Consider the following 21,147-nt stretch of genomic DNA (forward strand, 5'->3'; position numbering starts at 1 on the left):
ATAATGGTGAGTCGAGATAAGAAAATAAAATAAGAAAAAAAAGTTAAAAATAAATCAATTTTTGTTTGCGTATTTATATACGTAAATAAAGGTGTAAAAGACAGCGCGGTCCTGCTTCAATGCCAGCCAGTGAGCAACTGACAAAGGCTGGAGTTGTTATCTCTAATACGAGTCTATGGCTGCTGTTGGTATTAAGGAACGTATACATGATTCACTAAAAGTTAATAAATAAGCGACAACTCACCTATATTTTAGCTCTCATGTGAGCAGTATCACTTATTATCTCACTGACACTGTTTTTTCACTACTGTTTTTATTTTAGTTCACTGGAAAATAGTCTATTGTGGGACAAGAAGTAGCATATGCTCATTTGCTAACTAGCGCACCACTCCAGAAGCAGAAGAAAGAATACATTTTTATTCAAGAGTATATCTTTGGTACCACTTTCCTGTTCAGTGTAACACAGCATTAGATGACCATTGTGGTCGAGGGAGTTAAGTCAGATTAGCTGCCTTGCTACAGAAGCGGGCCGGTTTGAATCCGGCGCAGGGAAGACGACTTTTATTTCTTAGTGGCCCTACGAAATGAAATTTTCACTCTCCATCATGGTTAGAATAGATTACTTTAAATAACCTCTCCTCTTCCCCTTCCGTATGTCAGAAGTGATTAGGAAAAAAATCCAACAATGCTTTATTTTATGTTATAGAAAACAAGAGATTAAAAATGCATAATCTCATTAGTTCAATTGTTTGAAGAAGTTAAAATCAAAAGGAAGTTTAAGAAGATGTTATCTCACGAGAAATCAAGAATACATGCATAATCAGATTTATTAAATATACTGTTAGTTGGATCAGATCCTCTCATAACTGGTATCAGAAAAAAACCCAATCTTTAAACACATTTTTCCAGCAAAGAATTGATAGTGAATTCTCAGTGGTGAATTTTTTTATTAATGTTTTTTTTCAATGATTGACTATAGAAATTATTAGGCATTTTCATTTTCATTTTCGTTCTCTAGGCCAGGGGCTTTCTACTTGCCTATGTGTGGAATATACAGGGTGTTTCAGGATTAAGTGGCCAGCTTGAAAATATGTATTAAGGACCTCAAAACAATTAGGATCGTGCAAAATTTCGAAAATATTTGCTCTAGTATTTTTCGGTTTTTTACATTGTGTAAGTAGTTATCAGCTCATGTAATTGGCATAAAATTTTTTAAGAGTTTTCGGTTAATTTGATCGAAGAATATTAATATTTTAAAATGTACAACATAAAAAAAATATATTTTATTGAAAATATTTAAATAGTATTAATTTGCGTACATAAAATGCATTTTTCTTTCTGTTTTTAATCATTCTAAAAGAATAGTATATTTTCGTTCGTAGGTGTGAAGTCCTTTGTACTCAACTCGTATCCATTCATGGTAAGAACTTGAATTGCATCTACGCTATTCCTCTCGATGGCTATGTGCATGGGTGTCCTTCCCAGGTTGTCCGCTAAGTACATGTCGGCACCGTGGAAGAGCAGTAACTTTACACCATCACCAAATCCTGATGCTGCTGCCCTACAACATAGAGTAAGGCTTGCTATTGTTACGGTTGTAACTTTAGAGATATGAGTTTAGAAACAGCAATACCTCTTTGGACAAAGGAGAGTGGAAGATGGGAGGGGGGGAGGAGAGAAAAAATGCGGGAGACTGATAGTGGAGTGGGTGCGTGTTAAGCAGGAACGAGCGTGTTAGTGTGTTAGTGATTATAAAGAACAAAATCAGTTTTACCAGATGTTTTCTTGTGGGGTTACTAGCCTTAAAGAATATAACTGACAAACAGGATTCTGGGACAGAATGCCTTCTAATTTACATTAGAAGCCTTGAAGTTAATTTTTCCTTATTACTATATTAATTTCTTGTGGAATATTAGCTTTTGAGTATTTTTCTTGACCATAGTAAATCTAATAGATGTTATATTTGTTGGTTGCGTTCAATATTTTCCTATATAATAATCTTTGTGTATTCTAAAATAATCTTACTAGATTTAGAATTGGGGAAATTTGTAGTTAATATTTTATTTCCTCTATTTAGTGTTTTATAATATCCTTATATTACTATTTTATATTATATCTCTGAATTTTTCTTTTTTACTGTCTCTGTTTTTTTTTTTCATTTAATGATAATTTTATTTTCATAGTGGATAGAAATCCCCTATTTTTTATGTTTATTTTATTAAGATGTAAAGTTATTGATAGGTTTCCAGGAGCGGTAGCAGCGTGGTAACGCGCTAGTCTACCAATCCACAGGTTGTCGGATCGAATCCCGGTCCCACCTTGGGCTTTTTTCAACCACCAAATAATGCAAAACTCACTGACTATCTCCCCCGGACATTTGTGAGGCCCGTTAGCCAACGGTCACTCACTAAAAATAGGCGTGGGAGTGACGAACCCAGACTGCGAAAAAAAAAACACGTCAAGAAACGCGCGATGTATTTCCTAATACTAGGAATATTACATCCCAATATTGGGAAATACATCGCGCGAGGAGTTAGGCCTCTATGATCTGTTGCCCATAGAATAATAATAATAAAAGTACAGATAGGTTTCCAGGAGGGAAATTTCAGTTTACAGAGGTATATTAACTGCAATCCGACAAACCGAAGTTTTTATTTATTTTTATAAGAAGTACATCATTTTTTTTTTTTATTAATGTAAACGAGTTCGGATTTCCGTTACTTCATTTATAAAATAATGATAAGGTCTTAGACCATTTCAGATAGTTTGGTTTTGAAACTAAAGAACAGTATTTTTTTATTATTTATTTTTGTTGATGACATTATCATGACTCAGGGGTGCTCCGTACTTCCACGGTAGAAAAAAAAATTATTTATTTTTGTAAATTATTTTATTTTATTTTTTTATGAACGCCCCTCTTTTCCATTGAGCGTGTTCACTTAGCACTTATGTGTATAACATTAGTTAAATTATTTAATAAATAAATCAAATGGTATCCTTGTTAAGTCTCACAATATATATTTCGATATGTATTTTTGATAAATAAGATATCGAAAATCTTATAAATACATTTAAGTAATAGAAAGTTTATTTATCATTTTTGATTCTTTTCAAAAATAATTTAACTAATTTATATTTAATTTATTCAATTTTTTGAGACTAGTATTTATTCATTAAATAAATCAAATGGTATCTTTGTTAAGTCTTAGAATATTTATTATATCAACAGTCCAATGTTTCGGCCAATTCGGCCATTCTCAAGGACAATCTTAAATATAAATTTACACCTCACATCGAAGTCTTTTTATCTAATAAAGGATAGTTTAGTTTTAATCTAAAATTAAAATCTTAAAAATTAATGATTTTTTTAAAAAAATATGTTGATTTTGACATGTAATTGATAACCTGAGCAAAATAGCCCGTAAAACAAGTTTTAAATTTTGATGTGAGGTGTCAATTTATATTAAAGATTGTACTTGAGGATTGCCGAGCTGGCCGAAACGTTGGACGACTATTGATATAATAAATATTCTGAGACTTTAACAAGTTTATTTTAATAAACGAATAAATACCAGTCTCAAGAAATTGAATAAATTACATGTAAATTAGTTAAATTATTTTTGAAAAGAATCTAAAATGATAAATAAACTTTCTATTACTTACATGTATTTATAAGATTTTCGATATCTTATTTATCAAAAATACATATTAAGATTATCGCCTGTAACATATTTGAAGCATTTTATCATCAAATAACAAAAAAGATTTTCTGATAACTATTTAATGTTTTTTTTTTTCAACAAAAAATCTATATTGAATTTGAAAAAACTTGATAGGCACTGATCAACAGCTGAGATAGCTTTTAATAAAAATGTTCTAACTCGAAATAAACTCATTGTAACCATAAAGGGTAAATCGGATAAGAGTAACTTCTGAATTGCATTCAAAAAATCTATATTTTGAGGCATGTATGTATTAAAAATACAAATTAAAAATTAAGCTTTAAAATCTTCTTTTTCCTTTAAAATGGGTTCATTCAATAAACAAAAGTTTCTTTTCCAGTTGTTTATCTACGCCACAACCCTAATCTATTACTTACATTTTAATGTTAAAAAAGCCAAGAGTGGGTGGTCAAGTGGGAGCTGTTTTGTTGGACAAAATTTTTGTAATAGGCTGTCATTAAAAGGAAAATCTTAGGAAGTTCTCTAGAAGAACGAGATGCTAAAAGCATGGGATTTGGCTATGTAGTCAGGATTGTTGATATCTATGAACTATTCTTTCGAAGGCTAACCAATGATCTCATAACTGGAATATATCGGCCGTTTGAGCAAGAGGAGGGGTAAAACTTTCCACAAAGCTAATGGCGAAAACCCAAGGACAGTAACAGTCTTTTCCTGGCAAATACGACACAACATGATAATAAAAAAGAACTAGTCTTTACCCTTCAAGAGTTGAAATATTTTAGAAGATGATAATGAATTTGGCAACACTAACTGATTAGTAACTATAGAAATCATTTGCAATAGTCATAACAGAAAAAATGAGCTGTTATGAAAAGATAAAGAGAAAGATTTCTCACCTATGTAGAGCAGTCCATCCATTGTTCGGTTTGATGTTGGGGTCGGCTTTGTGTTGGAGGAGGAGCTCAGCCACAGCGAGGTGCTTCCGGCCGATGGCCATGATGAGTGGGGTCAAATTGGTGTCCGTCAGGGCGTCCACTTTAGCACCTTTCATGAGAAGTAAAGTCGCTTCCTGCTTGCAACCGAACCACGAGCTCTTGTGCAGTGGTGTCCAGTGGTATTTGTCCTTTACATCTACTGGAGTTGATGTCGGTAGTTCGAGGAGGTTGGCCAGGATTTCGATTTTGCAGTTTTCTGCTGCGACGTGGAGCAAGGTGTTACCATCGTTATCACGTGTCTTGGTGTCTGCACCATTTTCGATTAATAGATCCACCATTTCTTGGTTGCCAATAGCTACTGCGTAAAATAGGGGAGTTTTTCCAGACCCGTCTGGATGATTGACGTGATCTACTAGTCTCAAGATGGATTTAAGGGTAGCTACGTCGTTTTTTTCTATAGCTACGTGGATCGGATAACGGCCCAGATTGTCCTTGAGATTTACAAGGGCCTTAGCTTCTGCAAGTGAGTTTACTGAAGATCTTAGGAGATATTTTGAGACCATGTTGATGTGGTGCCAATAAAGGTAATCCTGGCAATTAATAGAATAACTTTTAGTACTCTGATTTTTTTTTTTTCATGAATATTCACTATTCTAGGGGAAAAACACCATTAAAACTACATATATATTTTATTAATGAATTGAATAGCGTTAAGAACTTATGTTGTCCTTTTTCAAATTTAATTCCTGAAAATATGCATTCATTCAGTTCTGCCAGTTTAAATTCAGTTAAAAAAAAAAGTTTTTATATAAATTATTTCCCTGATTAAAACTTTAATTTTTAGTTAATATATTTTAAAACAATTATATCATGTATAAACGTTATTATTCATATAAAGACATAATGCTATCACATTAAAATTCTTATAGATAACAGTATGTTAACACTTTTTAAAAATATAATTTAAAAAATATATATCATATTATGATTCAATAATCACTTAATGTTATAATACTTGTCAATAGAACTCTCTTCATCAAATTATCCGTTAATCGTTATGGATGAAGTTTGAAACATAAAAATTGATTTAATTTTATTTGATGATTGACTGAAAGGGATGATTGACTTAATACTTGAAGAATCCATTACTTCTTGGGTGTAATGAAGGGGATCGAATTGCGGAAGGTCGTCTTCATCCATCTTAGATCAATCTATTGAGGGGCTCCGAAAATGAAATCTAATTATAGAAAAAAAAGAATAATCTAAATATAAAAAAATAAATAAAATGAAATATGATATTAAAAAATAATTTAAAAACTAATAGATGTTTTAAAAAATATATAACAAGCAATATCACATTTTTATCATTTATTTTTAACCATTTTAGTTAGTTTTTGAAGTATTTCGGTGTCCAGCGTCATATTGATATACATTTACATCATTCAAGACTATTTTGTTGAAAATAAATAAGTCAGAGTTAATCATTATTCCACACAGAAAGCTGTGTAGCTTTCCCCAGAAGCCTCCATGTCCCGTTAGAATCTGTGAGACTCAATAATTAGGGATGACCCACTGAGCCTTCAATCTTGATTGGACGGTAGGGAAATTTTTTCTCAAAGTAGCGTCCTTCTGGCTTGCTACCCACCTCCCATTCCACCACTTCTCCATTGAGTCTTCCTGTAGCATCTTCTTCCGTAAGTTTGGATTTTGATCGTTTCATCCTCTCTCTGAGTCCTAAGTCCCCAAAACGCACCCCCTATCCTGCTTAATCCATTGAGTGACAGGGTAACCCTATCCTTTAACCCTATCCCTATCCTTTACACCAGGTGAGGAGTGGCATCAAATCGCCTTTTTTTCATAGCTCCTATAGAAAAAAAATGTGTTGATAGAATAAAACAATAAACTTTTAGACAATTGTTTTTCTAAATTTGTCCTTTTACTGGAGCAGTGCTCCATTCTGGGGAATTATTGACGTTATAAATATCTTAGTTTGGTTCAGTTTTGAGTTTTGAGTGAGGTGTTTGGGTACACCCCGTCTTATTGTTTTTCACCAAAACTAAAAACAAAACTCATTTCAAATCGCTTTGTTATCCTCAAACCAAGATGTGGTACCTCCACATCTTGTCTTACCCTAACCCCTACGATATCTATGGTGATACGATGATCGCTATCTGTGGAACATCTCATGAGCACGAGGGCTGCCTCCATACTCAACTTCCTCTTCACGCACCACACCCAAACGTGACTGGCGCACCTCTCCACTTCTGTCCTTAGTCTGGCTCTGCTGTTCTTGGCCTCGATGACTGCCAGGGCGTCGACGTAGACCGTGGCAAGGGACCCTTTATCCTCTAGTTCTCCCAGCAACTCAGTGAATACTATCTTCTACAGAGCCGGACCTAGGACCGAACCCTGCGGACATCTTCTTTCGATTTTTCTCTTGACCTTGTAATAGTTACCCCTGATCCTAATATTCTTGTTATTGAGGTAACTACCTACGAGGGAGTATAGATTACTGGCGGTGTCGAGCTATTGCAACCGCTGAAGTACACGGGGCCACCAAACGCTGTCGAAGGCGGAGGAGATGTTAAATAGGATCAATAAGACTAATTTCTCCGCCTTCTCCTCCACGACCCTACCACTCTCAACAGCCCATCCGTTGTTCCCTTGCCACAGCTCGAGCCGAATGGCCGTGGATGGCTTGCAGCACTTTAAGACTGGTCTAAGGCTGTTGACAATCATGTACTCCAGGTCCTTACTAGCAACAGGGAGGAAGCATACAGGTCGGTAGACTTTTGGCGTTTCCTTATCCTTATCCTTCCCTTCCTTTCCTTATCCTTGTAAAGCAGTCTCAAGTTTGCTACCCTTCACTTGATTGGAAAGTGCCCCTTATCCAAACGCTCGTTTAATATTTATTTTGAAGGTATCCGAAATTTTTTATAATGTTGGTAAAGGTTAAATCTCCTAACTAGAAATATGAATTAAGAATCTCTAAAAAAGAAAAACAATTTTGTTTAGAAGATATTCCCGTACAATGTACCTTTGACGAGTTGGTGGGGATGTTGCAAGAGAAGTGGTTCTCTGCAATTGCCTATGTGGAAGATTTCGCTGCAGTTGTTTACTCCAACAGTAGAGCCAATGTAAAGTAAGAAGTGGAATGGTGCGCCAAACTGGTAAGTGAATAGATTAAAATGAAGAGATTAAAGATGGTCGCTGCAAAAACTCAGGCTACTAATAGTTTAAACGGATAGAACTCACTCTATAAATCTATTTATTGAAGGTACAAGGATACGTCCAAGCGAAATGGTTACCTTTCTACGTGTAAAATGTGGTAAAGGATTTTCTGTTGGACTACCTAGAAAATAGGGTGACATTAACCATGAACAATCTCAGGCGTGTGAGGGGAGCATTCTAGAGCCTCAGATACCCAGTTACAAGGGGGTTGTTGTGGGCATCTGAGGGATGCATCTTCTGCCTGGAACCGGAACCTTACACTGTCAGAAAAGCAGGTTGACGATGAATCAGCGAAGAGCTCTACTGCGAATCACTAGAGCTTATCGGATTGTGTCTCATGAGGCGACGCAGGTCTTATTAGGAGGGGATCCTCTCCTCCAAGAAGACATATTGAAATGTACATACAATAACAGATTTTCTAGAAAATATCCGGACGAGAATCGAGGAGGACTCCAGAAAATGTAAAAACCTTGTCCAGGAAAACACGATGGAAAATTGGAGCCGGCGGAGGTGTGATGAAACCGATAGGATCTACCTTGATGAAGTACTTTTCCACCATCCTCCCAGACTACTGGATCTCTTTATTTCTGTGGGAGAGATATCGGCCCCCTATGTGCTCATTGTGGTGAGCCGAAAACTGCTGAGCACATTATTGTTGTTAGCACTGGCTTTGAGGCACACAGGAACTAAACTTCTGAGAGAAACAGAACTCATGGAGTGTTTAGAGAATTCATGAGTTATCAGTGTTCTCATGGAGAATAATTTCCCTGAATTGGTTACTGAACATAACTACCCGTTATACAAAATCTTTGAGTACGGGTGGAAAAGTTCAATGGACCCGGCCCACTGAAACCTGCGGTGAAAAAGACTTGCTCCTGGAAGGCCAAGAAATAGAAGAGGAACATAGAGGAGGGATTGATGCAGGGATGATGAAACAATTGTAAAAGAAAAAAAATCAACCGTTTCTAAATTTTCAATTGTTATGTTTTCAGCTATTTGTTATTCAAACTGCAGTTGAACACCTGTATTGTCCACACAGTAAGGCCGAATAAATAAATAAAATTCACGTCTAAATATTTTGATTATAACGAATTAATTATATTATAATAAATAAATTAATGTGTTCCTACTACTTTATTAGTGAAATGAAAACATTGCTATTCAAAGTGATTAACTTTAGCATTAAGACAGGCTTGGCGTCTTTATTCCGAAGTAGAAACGGTCTAACGGCTCCATTGCGACTAAGGGCTAAGGTGGAATAAGCTGGTTATAACCAATATTTGGTTCACTTAAATTTGTCCACAAGTAAAAATGGCATGCGAAAGAAGCATAAGGGGTTCCGAAAACCCCTTTATCCGCTATGTAGTCAACCATTAATTTTTTTGTTTTAGTAATGTATATATTTTATAATAATTGTTTACTTCTTGTGCTATTACACTATTCTTAGGTTCGTGCAATATCTTAGTTTTATGAAAATTAAATTTGTATTGCATCTGAATGGTATGAAGGTCAACTGCTATTGAATTTAAAATATTGTGATGTTTAGTATCATAGAAAAGCAAGTGGCATAACTCTTCTCTGTTTCAAAAACAAATGTAAAGCAAACAACCTCACTCCCTCGAAAGGAAGGTTCACGTTGAGATTAATTGGCATTGCTCCATTTTAATCCTGAAACAGAAGGCAGCTAGTGATAGATTGGTACTATTCCTTCACTCCTCTGACACGCCCCTGAAAGGCACATAACGTCTACCTTTTTGGCTTCGCTTTTATGCTTATTCCAAAGAATCCATCTATTCCTTTCTCCAAGGTGTTAAAGATGTGATATCAATAAACCAGGTAGGTTATAATGTAGTTCATCACTAACTTTCAGCATGGCTGATACATAAGTTCTGGAAGGGGTTAGATTTGAAATTGTTAAGGTTGGAATGTTGTCTACATGGATGTCTTAATAAATAAGTTACTATAATTCAAGTAATATTAATTTCAATAAAAACAAGTAAATCTTGAATATATCACTAAAATATTACGCAGATTCGCTTCATTATTTTTTTATTAAATTATTCTCTTGGATATTCTGTAAATAAGGTAGGATTCAACTCCTTCTATGAGAATGCCTTAGCAACCTGATTAAGTAAATAAGCTACCTACTTAATTACTGAATTACTTAATGCAATAATTTGGAAAAAAATAATATTAGGTAATAAAACAGGTTACCTTTCTAAAAAAAATGGTTAGTTAATATCTTAGCTATCGTAAGAAGGTTATAGAATGTATTTGAAAATAAATATCTTGAATTGATGAACTACTAAATAGCTTCAGTAATATTTAAAATAATTTTTGTAATACATTTTATTATAAATTGATCATTGATAAATAAGATGGCTTTGTTTATTTTAGAATAAAAACTTTAGTAAAAGGTGAGTTACTGTAATATCATTTAACGTATTAATATCTAGCGAGAGATAAGACCAATGGAATATAAAAAATCATATTTCATAGTAAATATAAAAATAATATGAAGTAATATATGGAATGCTTTTTTTCTTGTAATATCAAAAGTTACTCACACATTCTTATAAGTTCATAGAGAAGTTCAATAATTGTACAGAGGCGTTAGCAATAACATTAAATATTTGTGACATCAGATAAAACTCGGTAGGATTACATTTTGTTATCTAGAAACCATGTTGTCTAAAAACAAAGAGGTATACAAGAATGCCTGTATAATTAAAATTAGAAAATGAAAAACATGTCACTATTCAGATTTTTTAAAGCATCATTAAATTCAGCTGAAAAAGTTGAATTAATATTCTCATTTCATTTAATACGATATCACGAATATATTGTTTTATTTAGTGTAGTTCACTAATTCAGATAAAACGGTACACTTTATAAAAATATTTTCATAAAGAAATAAATGTTTCCGATAATTTTAAAACCTTCAACCAGCTGAATGGTGACATGTTTTTAGTAGGTTCTAAGGCATTTCTGAATTGAATTTTACCCATAGAAATAGTAGGAGCTATGAGCTCAGTTAAAATGTACTACACGAATCAGTCAAAAAAATTATTTTAATAAATATTGTCGTACAATAAGTTGTAATAAATATCTGCTTTAGTGGTTAAAATAAAAGAATATATTATAGTTTTTTTAAAGAAATCTTGCAGTAGAGAATCAACTTGTATACTGAAAATGAACGAATGAAGTTACTGATCAGAAATTTAAAAAAAAAAAAACAGTGGATGTATTTTTTTTTTTGTTTTTTATCAAATACAATAAATATTCAATATTTACTGAAGTTTGTTTGTCACGAAAAGAATTGTCTCACGTTTCTTACATTTGATCACCCTACTCTCCTTTAAAGAAAAAGTGAAGCAAAAAAGAGGGGAGATGAGGTGGAATCAAGACCACGCCCTCGGTGCTCATATTTATTTCAGGTTAACTAGAATATCCGCGATAGTAATGAAAATTGAAATTGAAGGCAGCCCGTGCCATTAGCCACACTTCTCTATCACGCCCTGGAGTTTCCACGACCTGGAGGTCCGTATTTTTAATTCCACATTTCTTGGCAGCTTAGAGAGCGTAAGCTCAACCATACTCTTTTCTCTAATCATTTGATAACTGTATGCCTGCAGTAAACAATTAAATCGTTCAAAAAGTATGGAATTCTTCATTGTGTTACGATAGGTGTAGCGGAATTCGAGGATAACAAATGATATTAATTGGGAATGATAACAAGCAAATGGACAATTCGGAGGGCAGTGTGTATTTATTTTTGAGACTAACATTCTCCCACATAAGACTTCAAACCTCATAATTTAAATTTTATTTTTTATTTTAATGCAATAACAGTATTATTCCGCTGCTAGAGGAGTCCGGGGTCAACTGCAGTACTCCCAAGTTTCGATACTGATGTTAAGTAAGTTAACATTTATAAATCAACAGGAGTTTTAAAAAAAAAAAATCTTAACGTGAAAAATCACTGGTTACATAAAGTAAGTTTTATTGTTGTTATTTTAACTTAACTGAGGGTTTCTGTAACCTGAATTTTGTACGGCCTCATTCCAGATCACCCTGTTCCTTGGTCTACATTGTCCTCTTCTACCATGTATGTTCCACAAGTGTACTTTCTTTTTTAAACGTCCTTCAAGTATTCGTTTTCAATGTCCATACCACTTCATGTGTTACTTCACAATCTCTTTTAGAATATTTTTCTCTTACTATTACATTTAATTATTACTTACTTTATCCGTTCTGGAAATTTCTGCCTTCCGTTGTTAGTAGACCATTCATGTAAACAGGAGTTTCTTCCGTTGGTCCAGCTCTCTGTTCTGTACGTCATAATACTCAATGTTATACTTTTATGTTAATTTCTTGCGGTTTTAGAAATTATATTTTTACTACAAAATATTTAAAAAAAGTTTATTAATTTTGAATAGAATTTAAAACTGTTAACTTCAATCCTACCAATTAAACAACTTACGTGGATAGATTTTAGCAGAAAGTTAAGAGGAAATAGTTTTATTGGATGAAAATATTGGCCAGTAACTTAATTTTTTTTTTCTTGGCCAAGACTCCCATTGTAGTCCTATATTGCCTGACCATGGTTGTGGAAAAAATTCTTCATTTCCTGGGACTGCTACTCAATAAAAAAAGTCAGCGTCCCAGGCCGGATTCGAAGCGGCACCGCCAATAGACATCAAATTGGCAAGACTATGCCTTTACCACTGAGCTACAGGCGGCCCAAAATAGAGGTTATCTGTTAAATATAATCAAAGTTCCGTTGAATTCAAGATAAATAAAAGTAAAAGAAAAGTAAAATAACTGCCTTTTTATCACCTCTACTCTTGCACTAAAAGTAAATGAATCAATCGGAAACATGAAAAAATTATTAAATATCGAAAATTATAAGTTAAAAGAACTGAACGTGGAAGGAACTGATGCTGAAAAATGAAACCTAAACTTTAACTTAAGTTAAAAAGAAATTTTTCCTCTCGAAAGACGGTTAATATTATAAACTAACCTATACACTTATTGACGTACAGTCTGGTCAAGAAATAATTGTTCTCACCTTTTCTGGAGGTACGATAATAAACACCTACCATTATCTAGGAAAATGACTTTTATTAAGATGATCATAAAGATGCCTCAATTGGGACAAATCAGAATTGAAATGATTAAATTCCCATATGAAATGGCCATATGTTTACGGAAAAGTTTCGATAGATAAATCTAGTTTATTGAGGTATGTTACGAAACTTGAAGATCAACTATCGATCATGGATGAGTATGGTAGGCTTAGTTTTATCATATATACATTGAGCTTTTTACATATAAAAATTTGTTTATGCTCATATGTTTAAAATTTTATTCTAAATCGTAATGTCAATAATTTTAATAAAATATTTAATCGTTTTCATCTTATTACAAATCTCAGTGATATGAACCTGATAAACTCTTATTTAAAAAAATAATAGTTAATGACAATATACATAGTGTTTCAGGATTAAGTATTCTGACGGAAAATATGAATTAATTATCTCAAAGCCAGAAAATCCGTATGAAGGTATGTCCGCAAATGCTTCGTTTATATTCCCATATAAAGTTATTCATTGCAATGAATTCATTAGATTATAATAAATACATTAATATGTTCTCAAAGTGCTTTATTAATGAACTGTAAACATTAACTTAAATAATAAACATTAATTTTACCCCAAATAAACAATCCAGCGGTGTCAAAAATCCGGAGAGCGTGTCTATCCATTGTAACACTACTGCTGTGAAAAAAAGATAACAAGTCTGTCTTATTTGTCAAGGTAATCACCTTGAACAGCATTTAATATGAATGTTAATGTTAATACTTAATTAATACAGCAGTTAGTACACATATTAATTTATTTCTTATAACCTAAATAATTCGTAACAATGAAAATCTTTAGGTGTGAATATCTCCTAAACAAAGCGTTTACGCTTTATACGGACATACCTTCAGAGGAGATTTTTTTCTTGTTTTGAGGTTCTTAGTTCATATTTTCATTTTAGCCACTTAAACCTGAAACACCCTTTATACTAATGGAAAGTATTAGGATCATGCAAAATTTCGAAAATATTTGCTGTAGTATTTTTGGGTTTTTTACATGATGCAAGTGGTTATCTGCTCATGTAATTGGCATGACATTTATTTAAGAGCTTTCAGGTAATTTGATTGAAGAGTATTAATATTTTAAAATATACAGCATAAAACAAAAATATTTTATTTAAAATATTTAAATAGTATTAATTTGTACATAAAATGTATTTTTCTCTCTGTTTTGAATCATTCTAAAAGTATATTTTCGTTCTTAGGTGTGTAGTCCTTTGTACCCAAAGTCTTTAGATGTAAATATCTCCTAAACGAAGTGTTAACGGAGAGACTTTCAAATTGTTTTTTGTTTTGAGATCTTTAGTTCATATTTTCAATTTGGACACTTAAACGTTAAACATCATGTATAATGCTGTGATAATTATTTCAGCGTAATATTACTTCATCTACGGAAATAGGAATACAATTTTTTTTTAATAATTTATTTATTGATATTTACAACTGTATACGTACATACACATCATGTAAATTTGCTGTAAGTGATATTATGACATGATAAAAACATGTGGAGAATCTACCCATTGATAGAACTCCAAAAACATTTCTAAAGGTGAAGATCTCGAGGCCATCTTCTTTTCAGACGTCTAGGAGGATTATTAGGTAATGAAGGAGAAGCCAGGTTAGAAACGAGTTGGTTTGGGTGGTTGGGAAGTTTATTATGGAAGGATTGGTATCTGGTTCTGGCCAAATCGGCAACATAGGGAACATTGAGGTCCTGATGGATGATATGATTTCTGACAAAGTAAGGAGCATTAAGGATTTTACGAAGGATTTTGGACTGTAAGGATTGGATTCGAGAGGAATTAGATGGTTTAGTGGAGCCCCATAGCTCAACTCCGTTTGTCCAAACAGGCCTTATAATAGTCATGTAGATCAGTCTTCTGTAATGGATTGGAAGTTTGGACCGTTTGTCTAGTAAATGTTGTAATAGTCGGAATCGACGAGCAGTTTCCTGTCTTTTCAGTCTTGTATGAGGATTCCATGTCAGTCGTTTGTCCATATTTAGTCCTAAGTAACGGATCTGTGCAACAGGAATCAGTGGGGTATTATTAAAAGATACTGTAGGGCAAGACGAAGGTTTACGACGAAGGGTAAATGTGATTTGGTGGGATTTATTGGAATTTATTTTAATCTTCCAGTTTTGGCTTCATTCTTCGAGGGTGGGATTGGGATACAATGGAAGGATCATTATTCACTGACAATATGCATGTGTCATCGGCATACGTGGTGAGAATAGTGTTAGGATGGGTTGGGATGTCAGTTGTAAAACTGTATAAAGGATAGGACCAAGGATATAGGTACGGTATAGGATAGGTAAGGTATAGGATAGGACCCTGAGGTACGGAATAAAATTAATCTATATATTATCCCAATAATTTAAAAAAGTTTTCGTTGTTTTCATATCGGTTATTTTTACGGACTATTAAATAATAGCGGGAACGAATACTAATAGCATGATGATCTCTGACTCATTCTGTTCTTTCTTTTTATAAACTTTTTTTTTTAACGGTAATTAAGAAATGTCGGTTTTTGTCAAGGAACAGTTCTTTAACGTTTGAGAAAAATAGAAGAAACGACTACTGCTATTCCCTAATAACACTAAATTTGATGCTCAACAACTTTTATTCGAATAATTTTTAATTAAGAAACGCCGTTTCCATGGTAATGATGTCTTTTCCATGGCAAAGATGCCATTTTCACAGAACAGACCTAAATAATTTGATGTAAAAAAAATGATAACTATTAATCCTCCACTGGCTCATTACTAGTGATGCGGCGAAAGGGATGCGCTGGGATCTCAAAGAGCTCTGCTCTACCCCTCACACGTGGGGGATAGAGTGGGCTCAGGGATCCTTATGTAATAGTGTAAATGTGACTAGAGACTATTTTATTTGTACAGTTATTTTATTTCATTTATTTATGCACATAGTTTGATTATAGCCATTTTCTTTATTCTTCTGTTTGTATATATTTTAAGGGAGATTTTTTATTTTTTTATGTTACTTTATTTTAGTATGAATGTGATCAGTCATCACTATTACCTATTGGCAGATTGTTATATCTATCAGTAAATAAAGTTTTTGAATCCAAAAAAAAACTCAATATAGTATTTAGAGTCACTGGCGTAAATCACAAAATTATATTATGCTATTATTGAAAAATTAGCCTTATAAAAATTTAAAAAAATAACTACCCAAGTTTGAGTTCCTCATACCTCCTATGTGTCAGATACGATCTTTTACAATAATTGAGGCGCTTTGCATTGATATTTACATTTAACAATTAACGGATGCCCATCACAATATCCTGATCCATACCCTCATTTTAAAAATCCAGCCGATATAACTTGGAGGTACTGCAGATGTACTACATGTGTACATCTACAGGTACACTCCCTCTATTATTTGTGTTTAGATTCATAAAAAAATTAATTGATCTTTAAGAGACCATCAAACCCATTATCCAACTTCTCACCAGAATCCTATCCGAAATCCCGCTTAGTTTCGCAGGATGAGCGCGAAGCCTCAAGCTGTCGTGTTAGGGAATGGCCTTCAAAATTACTGTGACAATCTGGACTTTCCTACACAACAAACACATTAACATTGCCCTACTATCTGAAACTCATTTCAAACAAAGGACACACTTTTACATACGAGACTACATCATTTAGATCAGACCACCCAGACAACACTTAGCATGGTGGTTCTTGCATCCTTATCCGCAAATCTTTATCCCAATCCCTTTTCTCTTCCAACCCAACTGATGCTATACAATCTACCTAGGTTATCAATTCAACTCGTCCTTTTCAAGTTACTTTTTCATCAGTATACTATCCTCATGGTAATAACCCTTCTTATAATCTCTTTTATTCCTTATTCCAAACCCTCAGACCGCTCTTCGTTGATGGAGGAGCATATGATACTAAACACCTCCTATCCCGTGTTTCTACCTCGAATACCTATTCTATTCTCTCACCCACAAATCCTACTTATTGGCCTACATCCCTCCAAAAGTGTCCTAATATCCTAGGCATATTTATCACCACCCATATTTCCTCCTCCAAGCCATTGTTGAATCCCTGGATGACCTTTCTTCAGATCATATTCCAGTTCTGCTTTTTTCATAGGAGCTCATAACTCCTTTATTGATTACAGGGAGAGTTGACTGGGACCCATTTAAATGTGAATTAAAATGTAAACTAGACTTAATCATTCGACTGAGGACAAAACAAGACATTGACGGAACTATAGGAAAACTCACAGCATCAATAAGGACAGGTATCAATGACATCCCTTGTACTAGCAGAATCACTAATAATAAACAAAATAACCTGCCACAGCATATTCGTATCTTGCTAAGGGAAAAACAGAGAGCAAGGACGAAGTGGCAAGGACGAAGTGGCAAGGACCAGATATCCAACTGACAAAACGTATTACAACAAATATACTAATAAACTAAAAGCTTAAATTAGAACATCCAAAATTTATTTAACTCTACAGAAAATCTTACTACTACTGATAAATCATTAAAAAGAAAGTATTATACCATTAAAAAACTGCTAAATTTCAAAGACAATTTTAAACCTCTCTAAAACCTTTGTTCCGCATCCTGATATCCAATTCACCTTGAATTTATTGAAGCAGAACTAAATGTTCCGCTCCAAATGTCCCTCCTACCAATAGCATTTCATCCTTCAGAAATATCTAGTATCATTCAAAGATAACCTACAGGCAAATCTCCTGGACACGACCTAATAGCATCTCACATTCTAAAACGTATCCTCGGAAAGCCATCCAATTTCTCACCTACATATATAACGCCGTACTCCGTTTCTCATATTTCCATGTGTTTCTCAACGTAGTATTATCGGTCCCATCCTCTACAAAGTCTATACAGTTGACATCCAACCAATCCTAACACTATCCGCACCACGTATGCCGATGACACATTTGTGTTCGTAGTTAATAATAACCCTTTAATTGCATCCCAAAATCTCCAATCACATATCATAGCCCTCGAAGAATGGTGTCGAAATATTAATATTAAATATATATGATTAAATTAGAGGACAACAAATCCTACCTAATTACCTTTACCCTTCGTTGTAAACCTACCGACTGCCCTACAATATCCTTTAATAATGATGCTCTTACCCCTGTAGAACAGATCCGCTATCTTGGACTACACCTGGACAAACGATTAACCAGTAATCCTCACTCAAGACTGAAAAGACAGGAAACTGCACATCGATTCCAACCAATACATCATTTACTAGACAAACGGTTTGAAATAATTCCTTACAAGATATTGATCTACATGACTGTAATAAGGCCAATCTGGACGTACGGAGTTGAGCTTTGGGGCTCCTCTAAACCTTCGAATTCCTATCGTACCAATCCTTACAATTAATATTCCTCCATAAAATCCTCAATGGTTCTTACTTTGTCACAAATTAAATCAACAATAAAGACCTTAATGTTCCATATGTAACCAATCTAGCCCGAACTTGATATCATCCCTTCCACTAAAACTCCCTGACCACCAACAAGTTTCCTACCTTGCTTCCTCTTTCATTTCTGACAAACCTATGAGGCGCCTGAAAAGAAGATGGCCATGAGACCTGCTAATGTAGAAACGTCTTTAAAGTGCTACTAATGGGTAGTTTCTCTACATGCCTGTATCACTCTTTTATAACTTACATAAAATTTACTGAATTTATTATTATGTACAATTATAAATTTCAATAAAGAAATAAAAAAAAAAAAAACCTTCAATAGAGTAGTAACTTCACTATCGATTGTCGATTATCACACAATACCTGCCACGACAGTATAAATCAATCCACTAATAGAAAATTACTGGATAAAATCCGTTAAACGTTATTTTAGATATAAATACATTTCTTTCCATGAATGATTATTTCACGAAATTATTGTTCCATGCAGTTATTTGATTGAGTTTATTTCATCAACAACATTTTTGACGGATAATTTATTATTATAATAAATATATTATTTAAAAGTATCTTTGATATCCTAAATTACTGAACTATACCATGATTATGGAAAAGAACTTTAATGATTTGACATAGCCGTTTTAAAACAGGGTAGCAGCAGGTGTTAACCTTAAAACAAACATTCGTAAGGTGATTACAAGTTATGTATTGTTCATATGTACAACACTATTACCACACACTAAAATCATAGTTGAAGAAATAAATTTAAAAAAAAATTTTTTTTGTTAAGTAGGTTAAGCAACCAAGAGGTTAAAAAGTTGATAAGTACATTACATATCATGTTTTACTTTTAAAAAAAGTGAATATGTACTTTTGTACATACATGAAAACATAGTCCGGGTTTTCATTATTGTTATCACCAAAAGAGTTCTTGTTAAAACTATTACTGACATTTAAACTTTGGATATAAATTTCTTATTATTAAGAAGGAGTAGGTGCCGGTTGGTTGGTTATCGTTGTTAGTAGCCATGTTTCAGCAACCAGCCATCTCCTACCAATAACGTAGTACCAGTATTATTGTTTAAAAAAATAAATAAATTTATGCAAATCCTTTTAAAAACCTATGAAATCGGCTTGAAGAAATCAGATATTTCAATTAAAAAAAATATTAGATACCATACGCCCGAATGCCTCTAGTGTTCTATATCATATTTTACGCCTGAGTATCTCTTTTATTTGTAATATATTTTTTTGTTGTTTATAATCAATATTTAAGGTTTTCTCTTTTCAAATACAGCAAGTTCGTGGCATAAAATTGCCTGGGTTTATTAGCAAGCTTATGAAGAAAAAAGGCAAAGGAGAAGGAGAAGGAGGAGAAGGAGGAAAAGGAGGTATACCTCCAACTGAAAGCGACAAATGCGTTTCAATATTTCGGTATTGAGGAATTGTGGTTATCTAAAAAATATATATATTTTAATTTCGCTCAATAATATATTTTTGAACGTGCAGGTACGACCCTGATGAATGCGATCCACCATACATCCAGCAATATGAAATTGATACAAAAGAGTAAGATATATCTACATTACTTTATTAATTACGAAATAATTAAAGTCATTAAGCTGTAAGCCGTTGTTAGTGTCTGGATAGTTTAAATCAACTGTTTAAAACTTAACTAAAATTGTACCGCGAATTAATGATCTTTTTCATTGTTAAATATTTGAGTTAAGATAGAATTTTAAATTATGAAAAGATTACAGTAAAGATGATGAACTATGGTTTATTAATTTAAGTAAGACGGAATTTAATTATAATAATAAAATTATATTGACTGAAATAATAGGTCATTATTGTACAGCAGCGTAATCATCAACACTAATATTAACAAAAGTAATTAATTAATTAATAAATATTTTACAAAAACATTACCTGTATAATGCAAGAAATATTTGAATTACTTCAAATGGTCATAAAGTCATAAATAAGAATTGTCTCAATATTTTCAGAAAATATGTATAAGCATAATTTAAAAAAAAATATTCAATTTTTTACCATAAAACGGTGGAATAATAAAAAGTTTTCAGTGATGCGAACTTCCTAAACATTTTGTATTATTATAGTAAAAAAACCTCACCTGAAAAGAAGATAGCCTCGAGACTTTCTAATGTAGGGATGTTTATAAAGTGCTACCAATGGGTAGTTTCTCTACAAGCCTGTGTCATGCTTTTATAATCTAACATCAGATTTGCTAGATGTATTTTTATGTACATTGTTATTGTCAAAAAGTAAAATGCTAGAATTGTGTAAATAAATAATTCAGAATTAAGAATGATTACAAAAATTAAAATATAGTTTCGAAAAAATTATGTCGTTAGTGATTAAGTTATTTTTGTGCAAGTGTAAATTTCTGCTTTAGTATTGAAAAAATTGTGAAGTTTTCAACATTTATATTATAATTACTGATACTTATACCATTTGAAGACTAATGAAGCATAGCTTCGGTTAGAGTTCTGGTAGATAGAAAAAAAAAATTTAATTAAAAAAAGAATTTCAGAAAGAAACATATATACCGAAGCTTAATAATTGGAATACTTTAAGAAATTTATTGGAAGAAGATAGTTGACCGTATGAAGTAGATTTGAGGAAGATAGTTGACCGTATGAAGTAGATTGGAAGAAGATAGTTGACCGTATGAAG

The 21,147-nt window shown here is 33.1% G+C and overlaps 2 protein-coding genes across 8 annotated transcripts in view; one reads left to right on the top strand and one right to left on the bottom strand.

The window, feature by feature from the left end:
• Positions 1-1,261: 1,261 nt before the first annotated feature.
• LOC106691285 (putative ankyrin repeat protein RF_0381) lies at positions 1,262-12,992 on the bottom strand. 6 transcript variants are annotated; one of them, XM_014437005.2, is made up of 5 exons: positions 12,921-12,992; positions 10,417-10,524; positions 5,768-5,855; positions 4,580-5,208; positions 1,262-1,561 (listed from the first exon to the last, which is right to left on the bottom strand). In XM_014437005.2, the coding sequence occupies exons 3-5, from the start codon at positions 5,816-5,818 to the stop codon at positions 1,354-1,356; spliced, it is 888 nt and encodes a 295-aa protein (XP_014292491.1). In that variant the 5' UTR covers positions 5,819-5,855; positions 10,417-10,524; positions 12,921-12,992; the 3' UTR covers positions 1,262-1,353. The 6 variants fall into 6 exon arrangements, with proteins under 6 accessions (XP_014292491.1, XP_014292492.1, XP_014292493.1 ...); XM_014437006.2 differs by lacking the exon at positions 12,921-12,992 and having other exon boundaries at positions 5,752-5,855; positions 10,417-10,612; XM_014437007.2 differs by lacking the exon at positions 12,921-12,992 and having other exon boundaries at positions 5,745-5,855; positions 10,417-10,612.
• Positions 12,993-13,029: 37 nt separating this feature from the next.
• Positions 13,030-21,147, top strand: part of LOC106691284 (succinate dehydrogenase [ubiquinone] iron-sulfur subunit) — a 22,947-nt gene continuing 14,829 nt past the window's right edge. Inside the window, exons 1-3 of one of the 2 annotated variants that reach the window (XM_014437002.2) lie at positions 13,030-13,141; positions 19,748-19,884; positions 19,960-20,019. In XM_014437002.2, coding sequence (XP_014292488.1) covers positions 13,097-13,141; positions 19,748-19,884; positions 19,960-20,019 — 242 coding nt within the window. In that variant the 5' untranslated portion in view covers positions 13,030-13,096. Of the gene's footprint in view, positions 13,142-13,780; positions 14,049-19,747; positions 19,885-19,959; positions 20,020-21,147 lie in introns of those variants that run through there. The other variant, XM_014437003.2, reaches the window with a different exon arrangement.

This window comes from Halyomorpha halys, unplaced genomic scaffold (assembly GCF_000696795.3).
Source record: "Halyomorpha halys isolate HHAL.00 unplaced genomic scaffold, Hhal_1.1 Scaffold2204.1, whole genome shotgun sequence".
NCBI classification, from domain to species: Eukaryota; Metazoa; Arthropoda; class Insecta; order Hemiptera; family Pentatomidae; genus Halyomorpha; species Halyomorpha halys.